The sequence below is a fragment of the Colias croceus genome, chromosome 20 (assembly GCF_905220415.1).
Source record: "Colias croceus chromosome 20, ilColCroc2.1".
Lineage (NCBI taxonomy): Eukaryota > Metazoa > Arthropoda > Insecta > Lepidoptera > Pieridae > Colias > Colias croceus.
Window position 1 is genome coordinate 8,397,034 of NC_059556.1, and position 17,677 is coordinate 8,414,710.

A 17,677-nucleotide genomic window follows, 5' to 3' on the forward strand; every position below is an offset into this window, starting at 1 on the left:
GAAATTGAAAGGCAATTAAGCCTTATATAGATTTCACATATATACCTATGACTATTTTAATAAAAAATTTGGTCAAATGATTTCTCAAATAAAATAATTATATTATACTGTCTTACTCACGAGATAAATGAATTCTTTCAATATTTGACCGAATTGAATACTGGCATGCGGTCAGAACTCAGTATGGACTCAAAGCCACGCGTAACCAGATTTTTAAACAAGTACTAAAAATTTAAGAACGACTCACGACGTTCCTATTACATAATTCTGATAAACATAGCATTTTTATTTTTTGTTGCATATTATTAATAATTCATTGATTTTCATTGAATTAGATTGGAATGTTTTGCTGAGTTTATTCGCCTCGGAATTCCATATTTCCTGATATATTATAGTACCTATCATCATATAATGAGAAAGTTCTGATTGTAGGTAATTGTACACCGATAGGCTTAATAGAAAGATAGTATAAGTATAAGTATCGTTATAAATCCATACTAACTAATATCATTAGGTATGATAAATGCGAAAGTAACTCTGTCTGTCTGTCTGTTACTCAATCACGCCTAAACTACTGAACCAATTTGCATGAAATTATATGTAAATTGTATGTAAAGTATATATGGTATGGAGATATTTTGATACCCGAGAAAGAACGTAGGCTATCTTTTATTGCGAAATATGTACCACGGGCGAAGCCGGGGCGGATATAATTTCATAATATTCGAAAAAGCGTAATGCGATGCCATTGCCTTTAGAGGTTTGAATTTAATTTAAATTTTCAACAGAATTCAAAACAAGGAAGAGGTCTTCGACCCAACAGATTTTTTTTTTGGCTTTTTTACCTCCGACTTGGGAAACCGATTTGGACATTTTTTTTTATTTAAAAGCTGACAGTGCCTTCCGCGTGGTTCCATTTAAATTAGATCGAGCTGATATTTTGAAGGCGGCTCAGTTTTTTTGTTAAAAATAATTACGGTCTACTTATTTGGTTTCTTTTTTAAGTAATCACAATCAATTCTTAAAGACTACGGACACAATCCATAACTAGGCTATCGGATGTATCTATTACTATGTATCCATTACATAAATATCAATAAACAAATGAGTCGATACATATCAAACTCCGGTAAGTCCATTCTAACAGATATGTGGGAATCGAGGTATTTTTAATAACTTAAAAAAACAATATGTTTGGACCTTTATAATTTATGACGGATATAATATAATACATTAGAATTATTTTTACGAAGAAAAAGAAATGAATTACTTGATGATTATGCCACAAAATTAGATTTAAATCTGGACATACAGGCGTTTGATATGTAACAGCAAAACTTACCGGGTTTTGAAAAACATCGTCTTGGACTTACAGGAATTTGAAAAATCTCTAATGGACTTACAGGGATTTGATAGAACTAAGTTTTGGGACGTACTGAGGTGGTGGAAATGGGTAGATAGTTCGTCGCGTTGTAAGTATTGGACATTAAAATAAAATATGTAAATTAAAAGATACAAATTATTATTATTATTAACCTTTATCATCCCACTATTGGGCAAAGAGAGGGGTCAAAAAATCAAAACGGTTGAAAAAATCTCAGTACGGCCCTGGTCTTCATGGCTGGGAATAACTACGGTGCGCGTGCTGTGCGTCTAGTTTCATTTATCTTTTAGCTGTTTTCTGAGCCTTGTCAGTTTTAGCTTTTAGTATTGCTTTTTCTTTGCTTTGTCTAGAACCACCACCTCTAAAGTAAAACTGTTTTCTTCCATCATTTATCAATTAAAACGATTTATAAGCATTGGTCACACGTGTTAGCTTCAACAAAATTGAGAGAAATGGCAGCCATTTTACTGCCATACTGAGCTGTGATTGCTCGAAATGGACTTACCTGAGTTTGATAAACCACTGTCGACGGACATACCGGAGTTTGAAAAAAAACATTTACTTTAAACCTTATTTTAATAGAGATACGATTGACTTACCTAACTTTGAAAAGTACAGACTGGTTTAGTTTTACAATTCAAAATTGGCGCCATTGTTATCTCAATTTTGGCGGGGAGTGGACTTACCGGAGTTTGATATGTATCGACTCAAATGATTCATTCAAAGACCTTACTAAAAACCTTTTTACGCATATAAAATTACCCGAGTACGGCCTTCTAGTGACTTTGAGAGTACACATATATTTTTAAGTAGGCTTTATTTCAGTTAACCTACTTACATCTTTAATAGAGTAATGAAGGTGATGGAAATAAAATTAGGATTTAGAACATGTACATTAAATCATATAATAATGAAAGTGCCTGACTGTTTCGACTTTCGACTGCCTGACTGTTTACGCTTTCGTGAGTAAACCGCTGAGACAATTTTTGTGAATATTAGAAATTAATAATTATAAAGATATATTTGACATTGGAAATGGACTGAATTAGCGACGAGAAAATATTAATGCGAGCGAAGGCCTAGGTATATAATATCCTGAAATATATCTTCTGCATTGTCACGCACGTAAGTTGCATGAAAATGCTATACAAGCCACTGCAGAGTTCTCTATTAACTACCTATAATCAATGTGCAAATGACTAACAGGTACAATCGTGTATTATTCAAATTAGATACGAAAGACGATTGCGTCAACCGAAAGTGAAAACCGATGTTTGGTTTATTAGCGTTTTACGCGTTTTAGATGAAAGTTATGAATAACTAACAAGTTTGGCTTTGAAGGTAATTTATTGCGTATTTAACTATGTTGGAAAGTTTTCAAATCCTCTCTTCTATTTGATGTTGGTCTTATAGAGTGCATTTGTCATCGACTCTTTGTTTGTTCGTTGCTTTTTCTTTTATTTTAATGAATTATTATGATATTCAGCTATATTTTTAAAACTAGCGGTCCGCTCCAGCTTCGCCCGTGGTACCTACATGTTTACGTTTTTTTTTCATAAGAACCATCCTCGTACCTACTTCAAGGAAAAGATTCCGCAGCGAACTCGATGACATAATTTTTATTAATGAATTTCATACACCTTGGGTTACATTATTGCATTTTTGGTAAGAACCTCTAATTTTTTGAAAATGCAATATAGCCTATATTGCTCAGTGAAGATGCAGCTTTCTAATGGTGAAAGAATTTTTGAAATCGGTCCAGTAGTTTATGCGTGAAATCCATACGTACATACATACTTACAAACCTTTCCTCTTTATAATATTAGGCGTGCAGTAAAGTGTTTTCTATTAACGTAAAATTTTGAACAATTTTGCCCGTAATCGATACTGCGTGTTGAAGCTTGTAGCTTTAAGCCACAAGCCACACACAGCCACAAGCTGTGGCTTTAAGCCACAAGCTTCAACACGCAGTATATATCTTAACTAACTTCCTTATTTCCATTGAAAAGTTTATCCCTTCTTAAAAAAAATATACAACCTTATAAAAATAGCCCAGAAAGCCCATATACCACAACCACAACTCTCTATTTTGTGGTATTGCCAAGACAGCTTTTACTCATTACGCTGTTAATTTTCCTGCTAAGCAATTTCCGATGACGTTTTAAAGATAACTCAACCGGAATCCATTCGTTACTATACCTATAGGACAGCTTTCTACTACGCGAAAGTAATATGTCCAAATACGAAAACAAATAATTTTAAAATGACTTATTTATGATGGAATTTGGAAAGTCTATGATATGCTTTATGAGCTTATATAAGATAGTATTTAATATGTAAATACATAATATTATAATAAATATCCGGTTTTCGTGTGATGTCGACTGTTGACCGTTTACTCGACTAGGACCTAGGTATGAATATATTTTACACATGGTTCATTGATAGATTTTTGGCACAAAAATAAACATCTATTTATGTAGAACGAATTATTGTTGCGATATTTTCTATATTCTTTAAAACTAGGTACGCAACGGATTTTGATGCGGTTTTTTTGTATATAGATATAGTGATTCAAGAGGAAGGTTTTAGTATATGATTTCATAGGTTTTAGACAAAGCGGACGAAGCCGCGGGCGGAAAGCTTAGCAGGGTTAGGTTATAGGTATATGATAAACGTTAGTAGGTACCTATAGGTATAGTAATTTTCCGAACGACTTTCTTCAGAAATACGAAATCAATATTTAAATAGGAACCTTCTAAGCAACAGCTGCTATGTTAATGGCTGACTGATATTATGTATTTTGCATCTGTCAAGTTAGCGTTATTTATAGTGTTCTACTAAACAAAACTAAATTGAAGATTCAATGTGTCACTACAATATTTTGCTTTAAAATATTAATTTTCTCTCGAATGCATAATGATTTGATTCTACAGGTTTTTGCTCTCAATTTCGGTTTGTTGTTATTCTCATTTATATACCTATGTTTTTTTAATTATAAAAAATAGGGTAGGTACTACTGGTTAGTTCTATATAGCTTCGATATAGCTTCGATATCGCAAATATTTTATATTATCTAGAGTTTATACCTAACTAAATATAAACACATTTTCACATTTATAAAAAAGATTTTCTTTCATATTTTCCATTTTACTTAGGTACCTAGGTATATAAGTATGCACTTACGTGCCTTCGTTTAAAATTGAAAATGCACAATCTAGTACCTAAACAATCGAATTAAGTCAGACGATACCTAGGTAGGTATATTTTTAACATTTTCATATATTTTTATTTTTATTCATAGATTTTTCGTGTGATAACTAACGTCCTTCTGTGTTGCAAACTGAAGAGATACCAACCATACCGTAACGTATAATAAAAAGTAGTATTATATTGTATAAATTATATGTAAGTAATGTTTTTATTTAAATAAACCGTAAACAGTGTACGAATACGGATACGCGCGACCTTACCCTCAAAACATAGTGATTACACTTGAATTCGATTAAATACGATAATGTATAGTTACCGAATTAAGAACGTAACTCAACAAGGAAAACCTCTTTTGGTAGAAAGCCAAATATTAATTAAGTACTAATTAATAGGTAAGTACCTACCTACAGTTCAATTGATGATATTTTATCAAGAGTCAAGACTCAAAATCAAGTTAATGTTTGTTATTTATACCGATAAAATACACTGAAAAATAAGTGAACAAATATATGTAAGGTTTTTTTTTATTAATTGTACTTACCTATCATGGCAAACAGGCAAATAATTGCTCCAATTAAGCACCGAGTGAGCTTCATTTTTAAAATCCAATAGCACATTCACTTATTAACACAACTATTTCATTACGACGCTAAAAGTATTTTGACTTTATCAAAAACGATAACTAGTCAACATTTTTTATCACACACGAAAAATATTCACAAAGAAAATTCAGTAAAAAAATCGAACTGTCAAAAATCCCGCCGAAATGTATGACGAACGCGCTTACTTTTTTTTTTATCTACAGTTTCGTTCGAAAGTCAAACGTCAACTGCATGCTTGCTTTGGTGGGCAGCGCAACTCAGGTGCGCGTATCGTAAGCGGACCTGTTACTCGACCGATTTAAAAGTAATCTAATTATAATGAAAAGCGAATAACTGAATGAGCAATAGAATTGAACAGGTTAGTACAGACATTCACAGTGCGTGATAAAATTTCGTCGCTGTTAAAACAGATTGGAAAACTAGCAATTGCAAATTAACATTGAACTATGACGTATATTTACGTGTGGTAATAATTATATGGTCACTTTGATTGACCACGTTGATATTTTCATTTTTCAGTTTTCAATAGACATGACTCTTGAGTCTTGACTCATGCTTTTCGCACGCAGCTTCGCTCGCTTTGTGGAAAATATCTAGAATCTATCTATTAAAAAAACCTTATCAAAATCCGTTGCCATTGTTTTATACTATGTAGGTATCTAGTGATGTTTCCTTTTCATAATTATTACAAATCATACATGCAAAGCTACTGCGTACCTAATGTGAAAACTTATCTGAGAGCTTTTAGATTGCACTTGACGATCATAAAATTTAATCAACAAAACACATCAAAACATTATTTAGATTCGACATTCTCCTTGCAGAATGAAACGAGTCATTATTTAAATTCATGTCAGAAAGTAAACTTTCGCCTGAAATAAAGTCATAGTGATGTTCTGTGTACAAGTGATTGTGTTTATAGATACGTATTTTAATATTATGTATATACCTATATTATGTATGTCGCAGTAAAATAGTACCTAAGTTAGCCGTTTCGTTGATCGCCTAGGCTCTTTATTAAATGCCGGCATTTAATAATTATTTAGTTATTAACAAACAGATATCTTTCTTCAACATCTAGGTATACTTATAAATGCGAAAGTAACTCTGTCTGTCTGTCTGTTACTCAATCACGACTAAACTACTGAACCAATTTGCATGAAATTTGGTATGGAGATATTTTGATAACCGAGAAAGGACATAGGCTACCTTTTATTGCGAAAATATATGTACCACGGGCGAAGCCGGGGCGGACCACTAGTACTAGATAAATTAAAACTGCGCAGAGAAGAATGGATAATACACCATACATACAACTTAATTCTTGTGTCTTTCGAGTGTGTTAATAAATGTTATTACCTACGCCGAAGTTATGTTTGCTTACATTTTCCCATATTGGCAAAATCTAATATCATTAAAAATTTAAAAACAAGTACTTATACCGTTATACCTACGTTTTCCAAGTTTAATAGATTTTTTTGTAGCAATGAAAATTATTGTCCTAAATCTACACTAACATCATAATTTATATAGAAATTTTTTATTCAAAAAGCGCCAACGGAAATATTAGGGTAAATGTAAATAATAGATAGGTATTCATGATCTTATTCATATAGGTAAGTTATAATAATATATAATATACAGAAGCACATAATATTTTATATGAGCTATTATAAGTGCGAAAGTCAGATATCAGGGATAAAAGCATTTTAAGAAAAAATGTCGGATTAATAAATTGAGACTGCATACTACCACCAAAAAGTTAAAGAATTTTTTAGGAAATTTTGAATGATTAAAATAGCGGTTCGTTTGGGTTCGTTACTTCGTGACAGCATTAAATATAGCGCCATCCTTTATTTTATTCTCCGTACTACCCAATATTAAAGTTTTACTACATCAATATAGGTGGCGCTGTTTTGAAACAAGTTTTATTTTTTAAAAGACAGATGTCTCTGTGACACCTATGTTTATTAAAAATTTTGTGTTTTTAAATTAAATTGGAACACTAATTATTGTAAATTATTTTTGATGTCAATTTAAATTAATCCTCAAAAATACTTATTTGTTTAGTTGCTTGATTTAATTTATTAATCAACAGATAATATATACCACGTGTGACATTGACATATGTATGCTGTCATTATTCATAACTTTTAATTTATTGTATTTTTTTTATTTATTTTAAAACCAATTTTTGATTATTTTACTACCTCACATTTGCGATTCGTTATGATGGATGGAAATAATACAAAAAATAATTAATTCAAGCTAAATGCTTGTACATATAACATGTTACATGACCGAAGATAATAAAAAGTTTTTATTGACGCCATTTTCTTTTTAATGACATTTGTTTGCCACTCGCCGTCCAAACGTCGTTGGCAGTGAACGGAACGAAGCGCTGTTGTATAGATCGCTAGCTGGCCGTCTGGCTGAAAATAGTGAACGAAGTATGAGTTTTCGAAATATGTTCGAATAAAAAAGTGAACAGTGAGTGACTGTCATCGAGCAAGATGGTTGATGACGTGAAAGATATTACGGAAAAAGCTGAAAGTAAAGGTATTGTGTGTTTTTAAAATCGATATGTGCCGTTTTAGTGTGAAATGTGATCAAAACCGTCTAACCCTAAACCGCGTCGTGGCCCCACGTAGTGAATTCGTGCACAGCTTTCGAGAACGTCCGCAGTGGGTTGTGGCCGACGCAAGCCGATGTTTTGTTTTTCATCTGCATTTGGACGTCTTTTGACGTCGTGGTATGTTCTATAATTAGCGAAACGGCTACCAGACGACGAGAAGTGCGCAGGAATGCGCCATGAACGTAGGGGGTACCGGACCTCCAAATATTTGGTTACCGATGGTGCAATTTTACCGGATTCCTTGCATAGTTACCGTTTAATTCGGTTCATATGTCGTTTTCATGTAGATATTTCGTCATAAGTTTCATTATCAAACGATAGTCTGACGTAATTGAATATTCGTGTGCTGTATTTTCGCGAAGGTACATAAATTTATTTGCTTTTTAGATTATCTTATCAAATTTTTTATCAACTATATACTTATATGTGTATATGCAAGTGCATGCATGTACACAGGTGAAGATGATATTAATTTTGTACAAGGAATTCGCCAATATTTATCATTATCTTCACCATTTCTTCGTGAAAATGATGTTACATATCTTTATCTAGTGTTTGTAAAACATTCTTGATACTTACTTCAATACTTTTAATATTCTATTAACCCATTGACCACCTAGCGGCCCAATGAGACCACGGCACAATAGATTTTCTATGGTGTCTGTGATTCCGGGGGCTGAGGCATTAAATATTGAAAGTAATGTGGAGGCACAAAAAGTAATAACTACTCCATCATTACAATGGAATTAAACACATGCCCAATGCAGATTTATAAATTATTAAGCTTCCAAATATTCTATGACACAATCTAAATATAATCATTACTTATTAAGACCATAAACTTTTTATCTATATTGTGGGCTAAACAAAGAAACTAGATAACAGATGAAGGACATGCAATTTGGTGCAACTGATAATTTGCAAGATTTAGCGCAGAATAATTTATTCTTGGACGACATACTCTCTGTATTAAGAATACAATTAAGTTAAAGTCATCCAACTTATTACTGAATGAATAGCCATATATTTCTGTTTACAACTAAATATTTAAAGGTATGACATCACTGACTTGACTCGACCTCGTCTTATTTTCGTTCTGTGCGAATATTTATCAATTGAACAGAATAATATTGGTTGTTAATAATCAATTAACATACAGATATACAAAAAAATCCTAATATACCTTGATAATCATAATTTTTGTGCAAAATTGTAGCTTTAGTCTACATTATACAAAAAAAAAATTAACTCTTTCACAATTTTAATTGAAATGTTAGTCACATAGATAATAACTCTATTTGTATGAAATATATAGTAAACTAGCTTTCCACCCGCAGCATCGCCCGTGCAGTCAAAGAAAAACCAGCATAGTTCCCGTTCCCCTGGGATTTCCAGGATAAAACCTATCCTATGTCCTTTCTCGGTTATCAAAATATCTCTATACCAAATTTCATGCAAATTGGTTCAGTTGTTAAGGTGTGATTGAGTAACAGACAGACAGACAGAGTTACTTTCGCATTTATAATATTAATAAATTAAAATGTTCTAGAATCTAAATAGAGATGGCCTATAATAGTTATTAGAGTTTAAGTAAAAATAAGCACATGGCTATTTGTAGATAATGTTTTTAAATAACATTTTACAGATGATTAACGGATGATATACTATTTTTTAGATTAACGTTTATTGTAGATAGTTAGTTAACATAAATTAAAACTAAATTCACTCTAACACTGAACACTAATTCTTCAAATCAGACATGTTGTTCTGGAGATGAGCATGCAAGAACAAACTCGTTGGCTAGTATAATAGGATAGATTAATATTTTCACTTTACAAATTAGTTACATATTCATTGGTGTTATTATAATTTTAGAAAAATTGTCATGCCTCTATTAATAACTGATTTTTCTGGAAATATTCAATGATTTTCTTATACAAGGCAAGCCACATTCTAGTGAATTATGTTTAAAATTAAAATAATTTATTAACTATATTTATAAATGTTTGAAGGTTTGACACACCCATGCACAAACACCTTATTAGAACTATGAGTCAATGTGTGGGCTGTACAAATAAATTTAGCCAAAGAAGCTCTCTAATTTATGGTAATTTTATGCTAAATTATAATGTTGGAATTTTCAAATAATTCCAAATTAAACTTTAATTTTAGTTTTCAGAAATTTACTTATTCCTTAATTTTGTTTATGTGCTGTGAATTCCAAATGTGAGTGTCTCGTATGGTTCATATTGATCAGGCTTTGATTGTCAGTATATATAGCTGATTTCTGTAGAATATAAAATGTTTTTAATTATTTTACTTGAATTTTAAATAGGAATAAAACTGAATTATCTGTCAATATGCACTGCCGAGTTTGGATAAATAGAAAGCCTTTTAAATATAATATATATAGGCTCTTTAAAGCAATTATATTATAAACTAGCCGTTCCCCGCGGTTTCACCCGCATTGCTCTGCTCCTGTTGGTCTTAGCGTGATGATATATATAGCCTATAGCCTTTCTCGATAAATGGGCCATCTAACACCGAAATAATTTTTCAAATCGGACAAGTAGTTCAAGAGATTAGCGCGTTCAAACAAACAAACAAACTCTTCAGCGTTATAATATTAGTATAGATAATAATACTTTTAATAATTAATGAGTAGTCTATACAGTAAATGCCTTTTGATCATTCATATATCTTTGCTATACTAGTAAGTAGTGACTGTCACTTGTAGAATGTTACGATAATTATTACAGTGTACATGTCATACTGTGCAAATGCTTAATTAGTCTGAATAGTTATGTACTACATATTTGGGTTTATGTACGTGTAATGATTAATTTAATAAATATGTTGTTAATTGCCACTTATTTGAGTTCATGTTTCATGTGTGTCGCAATGTAAGATAACTAAGATGTTTCATGTTTGTCGCAATCAAAAAGTCATGTTTAAATAAACATTTAAACATTCCTTCCCCCCATCCCCTTTCCTAATATGGCAGCAGAATTATTCCTACCTGAAAGGCCGGCAACATACTCACAATGTATCTGGCACTGTGGGTACATATGGGCGACGTGGAGCACTTACCACTAGGTGACGCGTCTGCTCTGTTGCCTCCTATTGCATAAAAAAAAACAATCTGTAAAATTTTATTCAGATTAGTACCCATTATTAAATTACAAATTACATAAATAAATAAATAAACATATAACAAAATGTTTGTAACTTGGTAGAATCTTCCCAAAATTTTTGTGTACAACAACATAATACCTAGTTGGTAGGTCTGACGAACGATAGTAATTTATTCAATTTCCATATTGATTATCCATTTTCATGGTTTTTACTACATCCAATTTTACATTCACTTATTTATTAATTATTCTGTCATATAAATTACTAATAAATACTATGAATTTAGGCCAGTATTTCTGTTATTAAATATTATTAAAATATAACTGAAAAGTTCAATCAGTTTCCATTGATATCACCACATTATTTTTATTGAAACACCCGCAAAAAGTGTCAGTCTCAAACAATCATTTCTCAATAGAATAGAAATCTTAACTAAACGCTGCACAATTTCTTAGTTCTTCTTACACAGAAAGTCGTATTGACACTATGCATAATTTATAACTATGACTAAACATATTTTAAATTTAGGCAATTCGAAATTAAACTCGTGAATACAATTTTTCTAATCTTGGTAGGTATTCAAAAATATGCATATTTTTGTCCTAATATTATTGTTCCCAATTCAGGGTACGTACCCTCTTTTTTGTAACGCTGGTTATGCACAGAAGTCGTTATTTTTTGCTGCAAAAACTGCAGATAATGAGAGATAGGAACAGGTCATTTACGTAAAAAGGGCTGACGGAATCTTGATGAAATTTTGCATAAAAATATCCAACTTATTAAACTTTTTCTTTTCCGTCCTAATACCACGAGCGAAGCCGCGGGCTAGTGTGATACAAAATAAAAGACAAGGGCATGCATTGGCAATAGAGTCATTATTTATCTATGCATCGTAGATGAAGCCTACGTACTTGAGATTTCTTGGCTGGTCCTTATATAGCGGCGCGTTGACCTTTGTATACTGCATCGATTGATGTTGAATATATTATTGCCTTGCGTGTTATCGAGATTCTGAAATCACGCGTGAAATATTTGAAATTAGGGAATTTTGTGGAAGCCTCCTTTTACCCTTTCTGTTTTGATGTAAATTGGAGTGATATTGCTGAATGTTAGTTAGGTTAGGTTAGGTTATATTTGACTTCTATCAGAGGTTTTATTCACGAATATCATACCCCGCTTTTATAGACTTAGTTATATTCTTTTAGCCAAATTATGGGCGTATTACCTGGGTAATATGCGTCTAAAAATATGAATAGGATTGAATGTCGATATCTGGTGGTTGGGTCTTTCCTTCCTTCTAAAATTTAAATATTAAAGCGATACTTGAGACGTCCTCAAAGCTGGTCCTACCGCTACAATATTCATGGTAATGACAATCATGATTCTATAATTGATTCAACATTTGAGAATAGGAATATGTTTTTGGCGGTAGTTTGGAACACACGGTCTATTATTAAATTGATTTTTTTTTATTTGGTTTTACGGTTTAAGACATTTATTTCTCAAAAAAGATTTATTGTTGCTTTCTTAATCTTGTTTGTTGTTTATTTTTGTGTCACACTTTCTATGGAATACTTAATCATTTGTTTTTCTTTCTTACAAATAATAATTTTACCCCGTAAGCGCATAACCGTGGAGACTAGAAAAAGCCTCAGCGTGGCCTTTTGTACGTATTCTATTTCCATCTTAAGATGTGACCTTGAACCGTTATCAAGATCGGCTTCATTGATTCACTTTCGAGCACCGAGTTTAACATTCCTATGATTTAGTTATTGAGCATTTATAGTCGTATTTATATTCTATGGATGATGTATGAAGTATGTAAGGATCGATTTTTTTCTATTCTTTATAAATTTATATTAATTATAAAGTATTTGAATGCCATAAAACCAAAAATATCAAATTATACAAGGATTACTAGTACTTTTGGCTATTATTTTAATTTATAAACTTTAAGAATGACTTGGGTTGGTTGCTTTGGAAATTTGCACCCAGTTAGCATGTTTAATTAGGGAATTATTAATGACAGTTTGAGTCTCTTGGAGCAGAACGGAGAGTTAGGTAGGTTTATAACATTTATCAAATATGTAGGTACCTAGTACTTCTATAGTCTTGTCTGCAGAGATTAACATTATGTTTAAAAACTTGCATTGAATTTTATTGTAAATTTGTGTTAGCTATACATTGTCTGGACAATGCAAATCTCGTTTCAGTACGATGGCCAATAATAAAACATTAACTTTATGAAAATGACAATTTCTTGTGCGGTAATGTGACCTTGCCGTGGGTTCAATCAACTGGGCGTGCGATTCGCTAAAGCGAACTCTATCGCAGGTGTCCAGAGTCGGAATTTAATTAGCATCTCTGTTGGTTTTTGTATAATTTGATCCTTATTACGTGGAGATAGAGGTGACGGTCTGTGTGGGTGTCAATTAGGTGTCTCGGAAACTTGGTCGGATGGGGAAACGCTAGGCTCTGCATATTGATGTGAACCCACGGATTATCTTATATGAAATTGCGTCAGACTCTAAAATAAATAACTTGAATCGACATCGACGACCGGCTTGCCTTGAATTGTTTTACAGTTATCTGCGAGTCTTGCAAGAATTTAAAATTGTTTGTAGGGCATTCTGATTGCCCTTATTGGGACGAGAGAAATGAACATTTTGTATCGTAAGGGCTTAGGTGCAGCTGTGATGCAGTCGGTCATATCTATGCATGTTTGTTTCGATGAAGTTAGGTAACTACCTATGTAGGTTTTTATTCTGATGATTATTTCAATGTTTTATGAATGCAGCTAAAACATAAAAGTAAGGCATGTTAACGCAATTTTAAATAACTGATTCAGGATAATTTCGAAAATCTAAATTAACTCCTACCGTCCTCTACTTTTAAGTTTCAAATGAGATAATTTCATATTTTATGAATTATCTCATTGAATTTATCCAGCACGTAGACTTTTACGAGCTCTTTGAATGCTCTACTTGTAATACTAAAGTATTATCTTGTTGTCCTCAATCATTCTTGGACTAGCAGTACCTGGGTCAGTTTTAACTAGATTCAATAAAATATTCGATACGACTTGTATTATCAAACAGTAATAATAAGATGATATTTTTGAAGTGGAATTTCTTTAGGCGCGTTGGGAGTAAAATTTCAAGGTCGCATCATGGCAATACCGTCACGTCGTGGAGTAAGGTGATGATTTTGGTATCTTTGAACCTTGCCAAAGAAGTTACACTTCTGACACGTGTGCTCGGCACACTCGCTCTTTTTTATTTTTACAAAACGTTATTGAACAATATAAAATCACATCGTTATTCCGATAGTAACCCTGTATCTGTAAAGCTTTCACGGCCATATGGTGGACCGATTGCGATGAAATTTAATACAGGCGATTTACGCTCTGAGTTATTATCAATTTTTTAAAACAAAAATTAATTATTTCACACCTTAACTATAACATGTCACCTCTAAAAATTCCTGTATGCATTTTTAGTTGGTGCATATATGCATCTCTATTAGTCATTCAAACTCAAACTAAAACATTTATTTATTCAATTAGACTTCTTCTAGAAGCACTTTTGAATCGTCATAACATATTCTTAACATTTACCACCGATTCGGAAAGCAGTATCTATGGAGAAGAACCGGTAAGAAACTCCATAGTTAATCTTCTTTATTCAATAAAGTAATCGGTAAATGAGTATTATCATTCAAATAGCCTTTAAATTAATATATCTGTGAAAGCATATCACTTGTTATTGGTATATCTATGGACTTGGCGTGTTATCTCGAGTTTTGCGTCTTATTTTGATAGCGATAAACTGTTTTATACATTGGAATTGTTTTTGAAAACAACCGTCCATGTTTAGGTGGAGTTTTACTATGTTTATCTGCCTTTTATTCAAATTCAAATTATATTTATTTGCAAGAATGTAGTACAAATTATAGATCTTTAACCTTTTGACCGCCAGAGCAAAAACGCATCGCCGTGCCCTCCACGCCAAGCCACAAATTCAATGAGATAACCTTGAAAATAGTAGGGATTCCAAAATGTTATCGATAAACATAATAATTCACGTCTGAATATTTGAATAAACAGCTTATAACACAAAAATAATATTTATTTAACCTCATCTCCTACTGTAAAAACTTAAGACCACATTTATAGCAACTATCAACAAAAAAAATCAACCTTTTGAGATACAAAAATACATATAAAATTGCAGCAAGTTACAGCACTATTCTCTATCAGTTACGCCCCATTGGCATGTATACATGCCAATGGCGCGGGCAACCATCCTTTTTTTTATAATCTCTCGCTTCTGATTAGGGATGTGTAGCTGTATATTATTATAACTTATCGAGTTTATTTATTAAGTTTATATGAACTATAGGTATTATTGTGGAGTGTTTATTTGTAAATATCAAAACAACTATTACCTTTAAATAAAGGGAATTGCATTAAAACTACATATTTATTTTCCAATCATTTAGTTTAATACTTGAGTTTTTACAAATACTAATTATATGTAGGTACCTAGGTATTTAGGTCAATTACCATATTTTGATATGACATAGCGACAATTTGTATCATAAGAATATTCTAATAAAGGCACTGATTAGACTTATTAGGTAATAAATTTTGAAAACTGCTAAATAGGTAAGTACCTACAGATTTTTAGAGATATTTATACATTTTGGACCTAAGCGAATTTTTATCATTACATGGACAATAAATATTATGCTAGAACGCATACATTGTGTTTGTGACGATAAAATAAAAAATAATAAAAAATCAACAATTGTATATAATCATTATGTTCATTAACAGCCTTGCATTTACCTACCTATCTATATAATTATTATGCTCATTAATAGCCTTGTACTTATTTGATTATAATATTGGTAGATACCTACTCGATAAAATATTTTTACAACTTTCCGCACTTAACAACACGGCACGCGCTTACGACGTCACCAGTCCGACATCTATTCATGTCAATGGCGCAGAAGGGATTGCATATCGATACTGTGCTAGGGATGCGCATGATTGGCGAAAAGGAAAATATTCAAATCAACAATATCCACAATATAGACAATATGGTATTATACCAAAGAATGTAGTTTTTACCTTTTTTCTCAGTGACTAAGCTTATATATTTTTTTTGTAGTTATTACAAAAATTAAGCGAATTAGAGTAATTTCGCTGAAATTTTAATGAAGTTACTTGAATATTACACTACATCACTAGTAGGCACGTATACATGTCATTGGCGCGAGAGAACATGCTTTTTTAGCCATTAATTAAGTTATTTTTTGTCATCAAATATTTGAATAACTACTTGGCAATTTTGTTTACTGTGTACAATTATGTAATAACTGGGGATTCAGTTCATAAACTGTATAAATAAAACACGTAAAAGTAAAGGTTTAATATGTTTATTTTGTATTTATCTATGATCTGTTTCTTGGCATGTATAGGTGTCGTTGGCGCACAGGGTACGATTCCGCATGACATATATAGATGTCATTGGCGTTCAAAAGGTTAAATTACAATATTATGTGGCTAACACATTCTACCCATTGATTGGGTGTGCAAATATAATTCTTGATGTCCGAGTTTTTAATAGCAGATTACCTAGTTGATGACGCTTATTTATGTAACGTTTTCTACCTACTAGGTTAGGTACCTACTTCATACTAGCGAGCTTTAAAATATTTACAATCTCATATCCTAACAGCAATATTATAACAGCTGATAGATAATAAAACTGGAATAGCTATCGATTTCTATTGAATAATAAAATAAGTAGATAGATAGCATTACATAATCTTTTATGTGACTACTTGAAAATTAGATAATATCATTTTTAGAAATGAATTTCTTTGAGTTATTGTAATACAATACATCAAACTTCAAAAAAATGCAGACAAATATCCTCCTCCTTTTTAAAATTCAGTTTAAACGCAAGCCACGAAGCTGCCATCGAAAGTATTATTACAATGAACACATTGGAAGTTTAAAAACGCAGTACAAAATTATAAACTTCACCAGACGACGGCGAGTCTAGCCATTTCGACCAGGTGCACTTTTTGTCCGGTTCAACGACAACGACAGCTTGCAGCATCCCACAAGATCGCCAGTCATCCAGTTTGCGATAAGCTGCGGGGAATGGCTGTTTGATTTATATTTTGCATGCTATACACGCGACGCCTAAATACAATAAGAATCTATTTTAAAACCGTGTTTTTCTGTGTATAGCGAAATTAATATTTTTTAAATGTTTTAAGAGCGTCAGACGTAGTGCTCTGAAACAATGGGAAACCTTTTCTCAATTAATAGCATCTTTATATTTTAAAAACCTTGTTACTTTGAATCTGATATAGAATACCGTGTGGTAGGTAGGTACATACATACTCGTATTACGTACGTAGCAACAAATAAATTGCTTTCAATTTTAAGCAGAGCAAGTAAACGCGTGTCACCTGACGTCAATATCAGATGTTCTCTTGAAGCCTCGATCCTCAGGCGTTTTGCACGCTCGCTTGCTTTGACCTGAATTCCTGTGGCGTTTCAATAAATGTGTGATGAGACCTCAGCCTGGATCTTAAGTAAAATACGCTAGTACTCCACCTGTGTATTTGACTTCGTTGGTAGTAGGTAATTAAACTTTCGCGATGCTATCTACCCTAGTTTTTCGT

At 32.2% G+C, this 17,677-nt stretch overlaps 2 protein-coding genes across 6 annotated transcripts in view; one reads left to right on the plus strand and one right to left on the minus strand.

Moving 5' to 3' along the window:
- Positions 1 to 5,436, minus strand: part of LOC123700663 — a 57,035-nt gene extending 51,599 nt beyond the window's left edge. Inside the window, exon 1 of one of the 2 annotated variants that reach the window (XM_045647921.1) lies at positions 5,139 to 5,436. In XM_045647921.1, the coding sequence (XP_045503877.1) occupies positions 5,139 to 5,214 (76 nt within the window). In that variant the 5' untranslated portion in view covers positions 5,215 to 5,436. The remainder of the gene's footprint in view (positions 1 to 5,138) is intronic. The other variant, XM_045647923.1, reaches the window with a different exon arrangement.
- Positions 5,437 to 7,544: 2,108 nt separating this feature from the next.
- Positions 7,545 to 17,677, plus strand: part of LOC123701084 (protein split ends-like) — a 49,747-nt gene continuing 39,614 nt past the window's right edge. For all 4 annotated transcript variants that reach the window (XM_045648509.1, XM_045648512.1, XM_045648510.1 and 1 more), the window contains exon 1: positions 7,545 to 7,758. In XM_045648509.1, the coding sequence (XP_045504465.1) occupies positions 7,713 to 7,758 (46 nt within the window). In that variant the 5' untranslated portion in view covers positions 7,545 to 7,712. The remainder of the gene's footprint in view (positions 7,759 to 17,677) is intronic.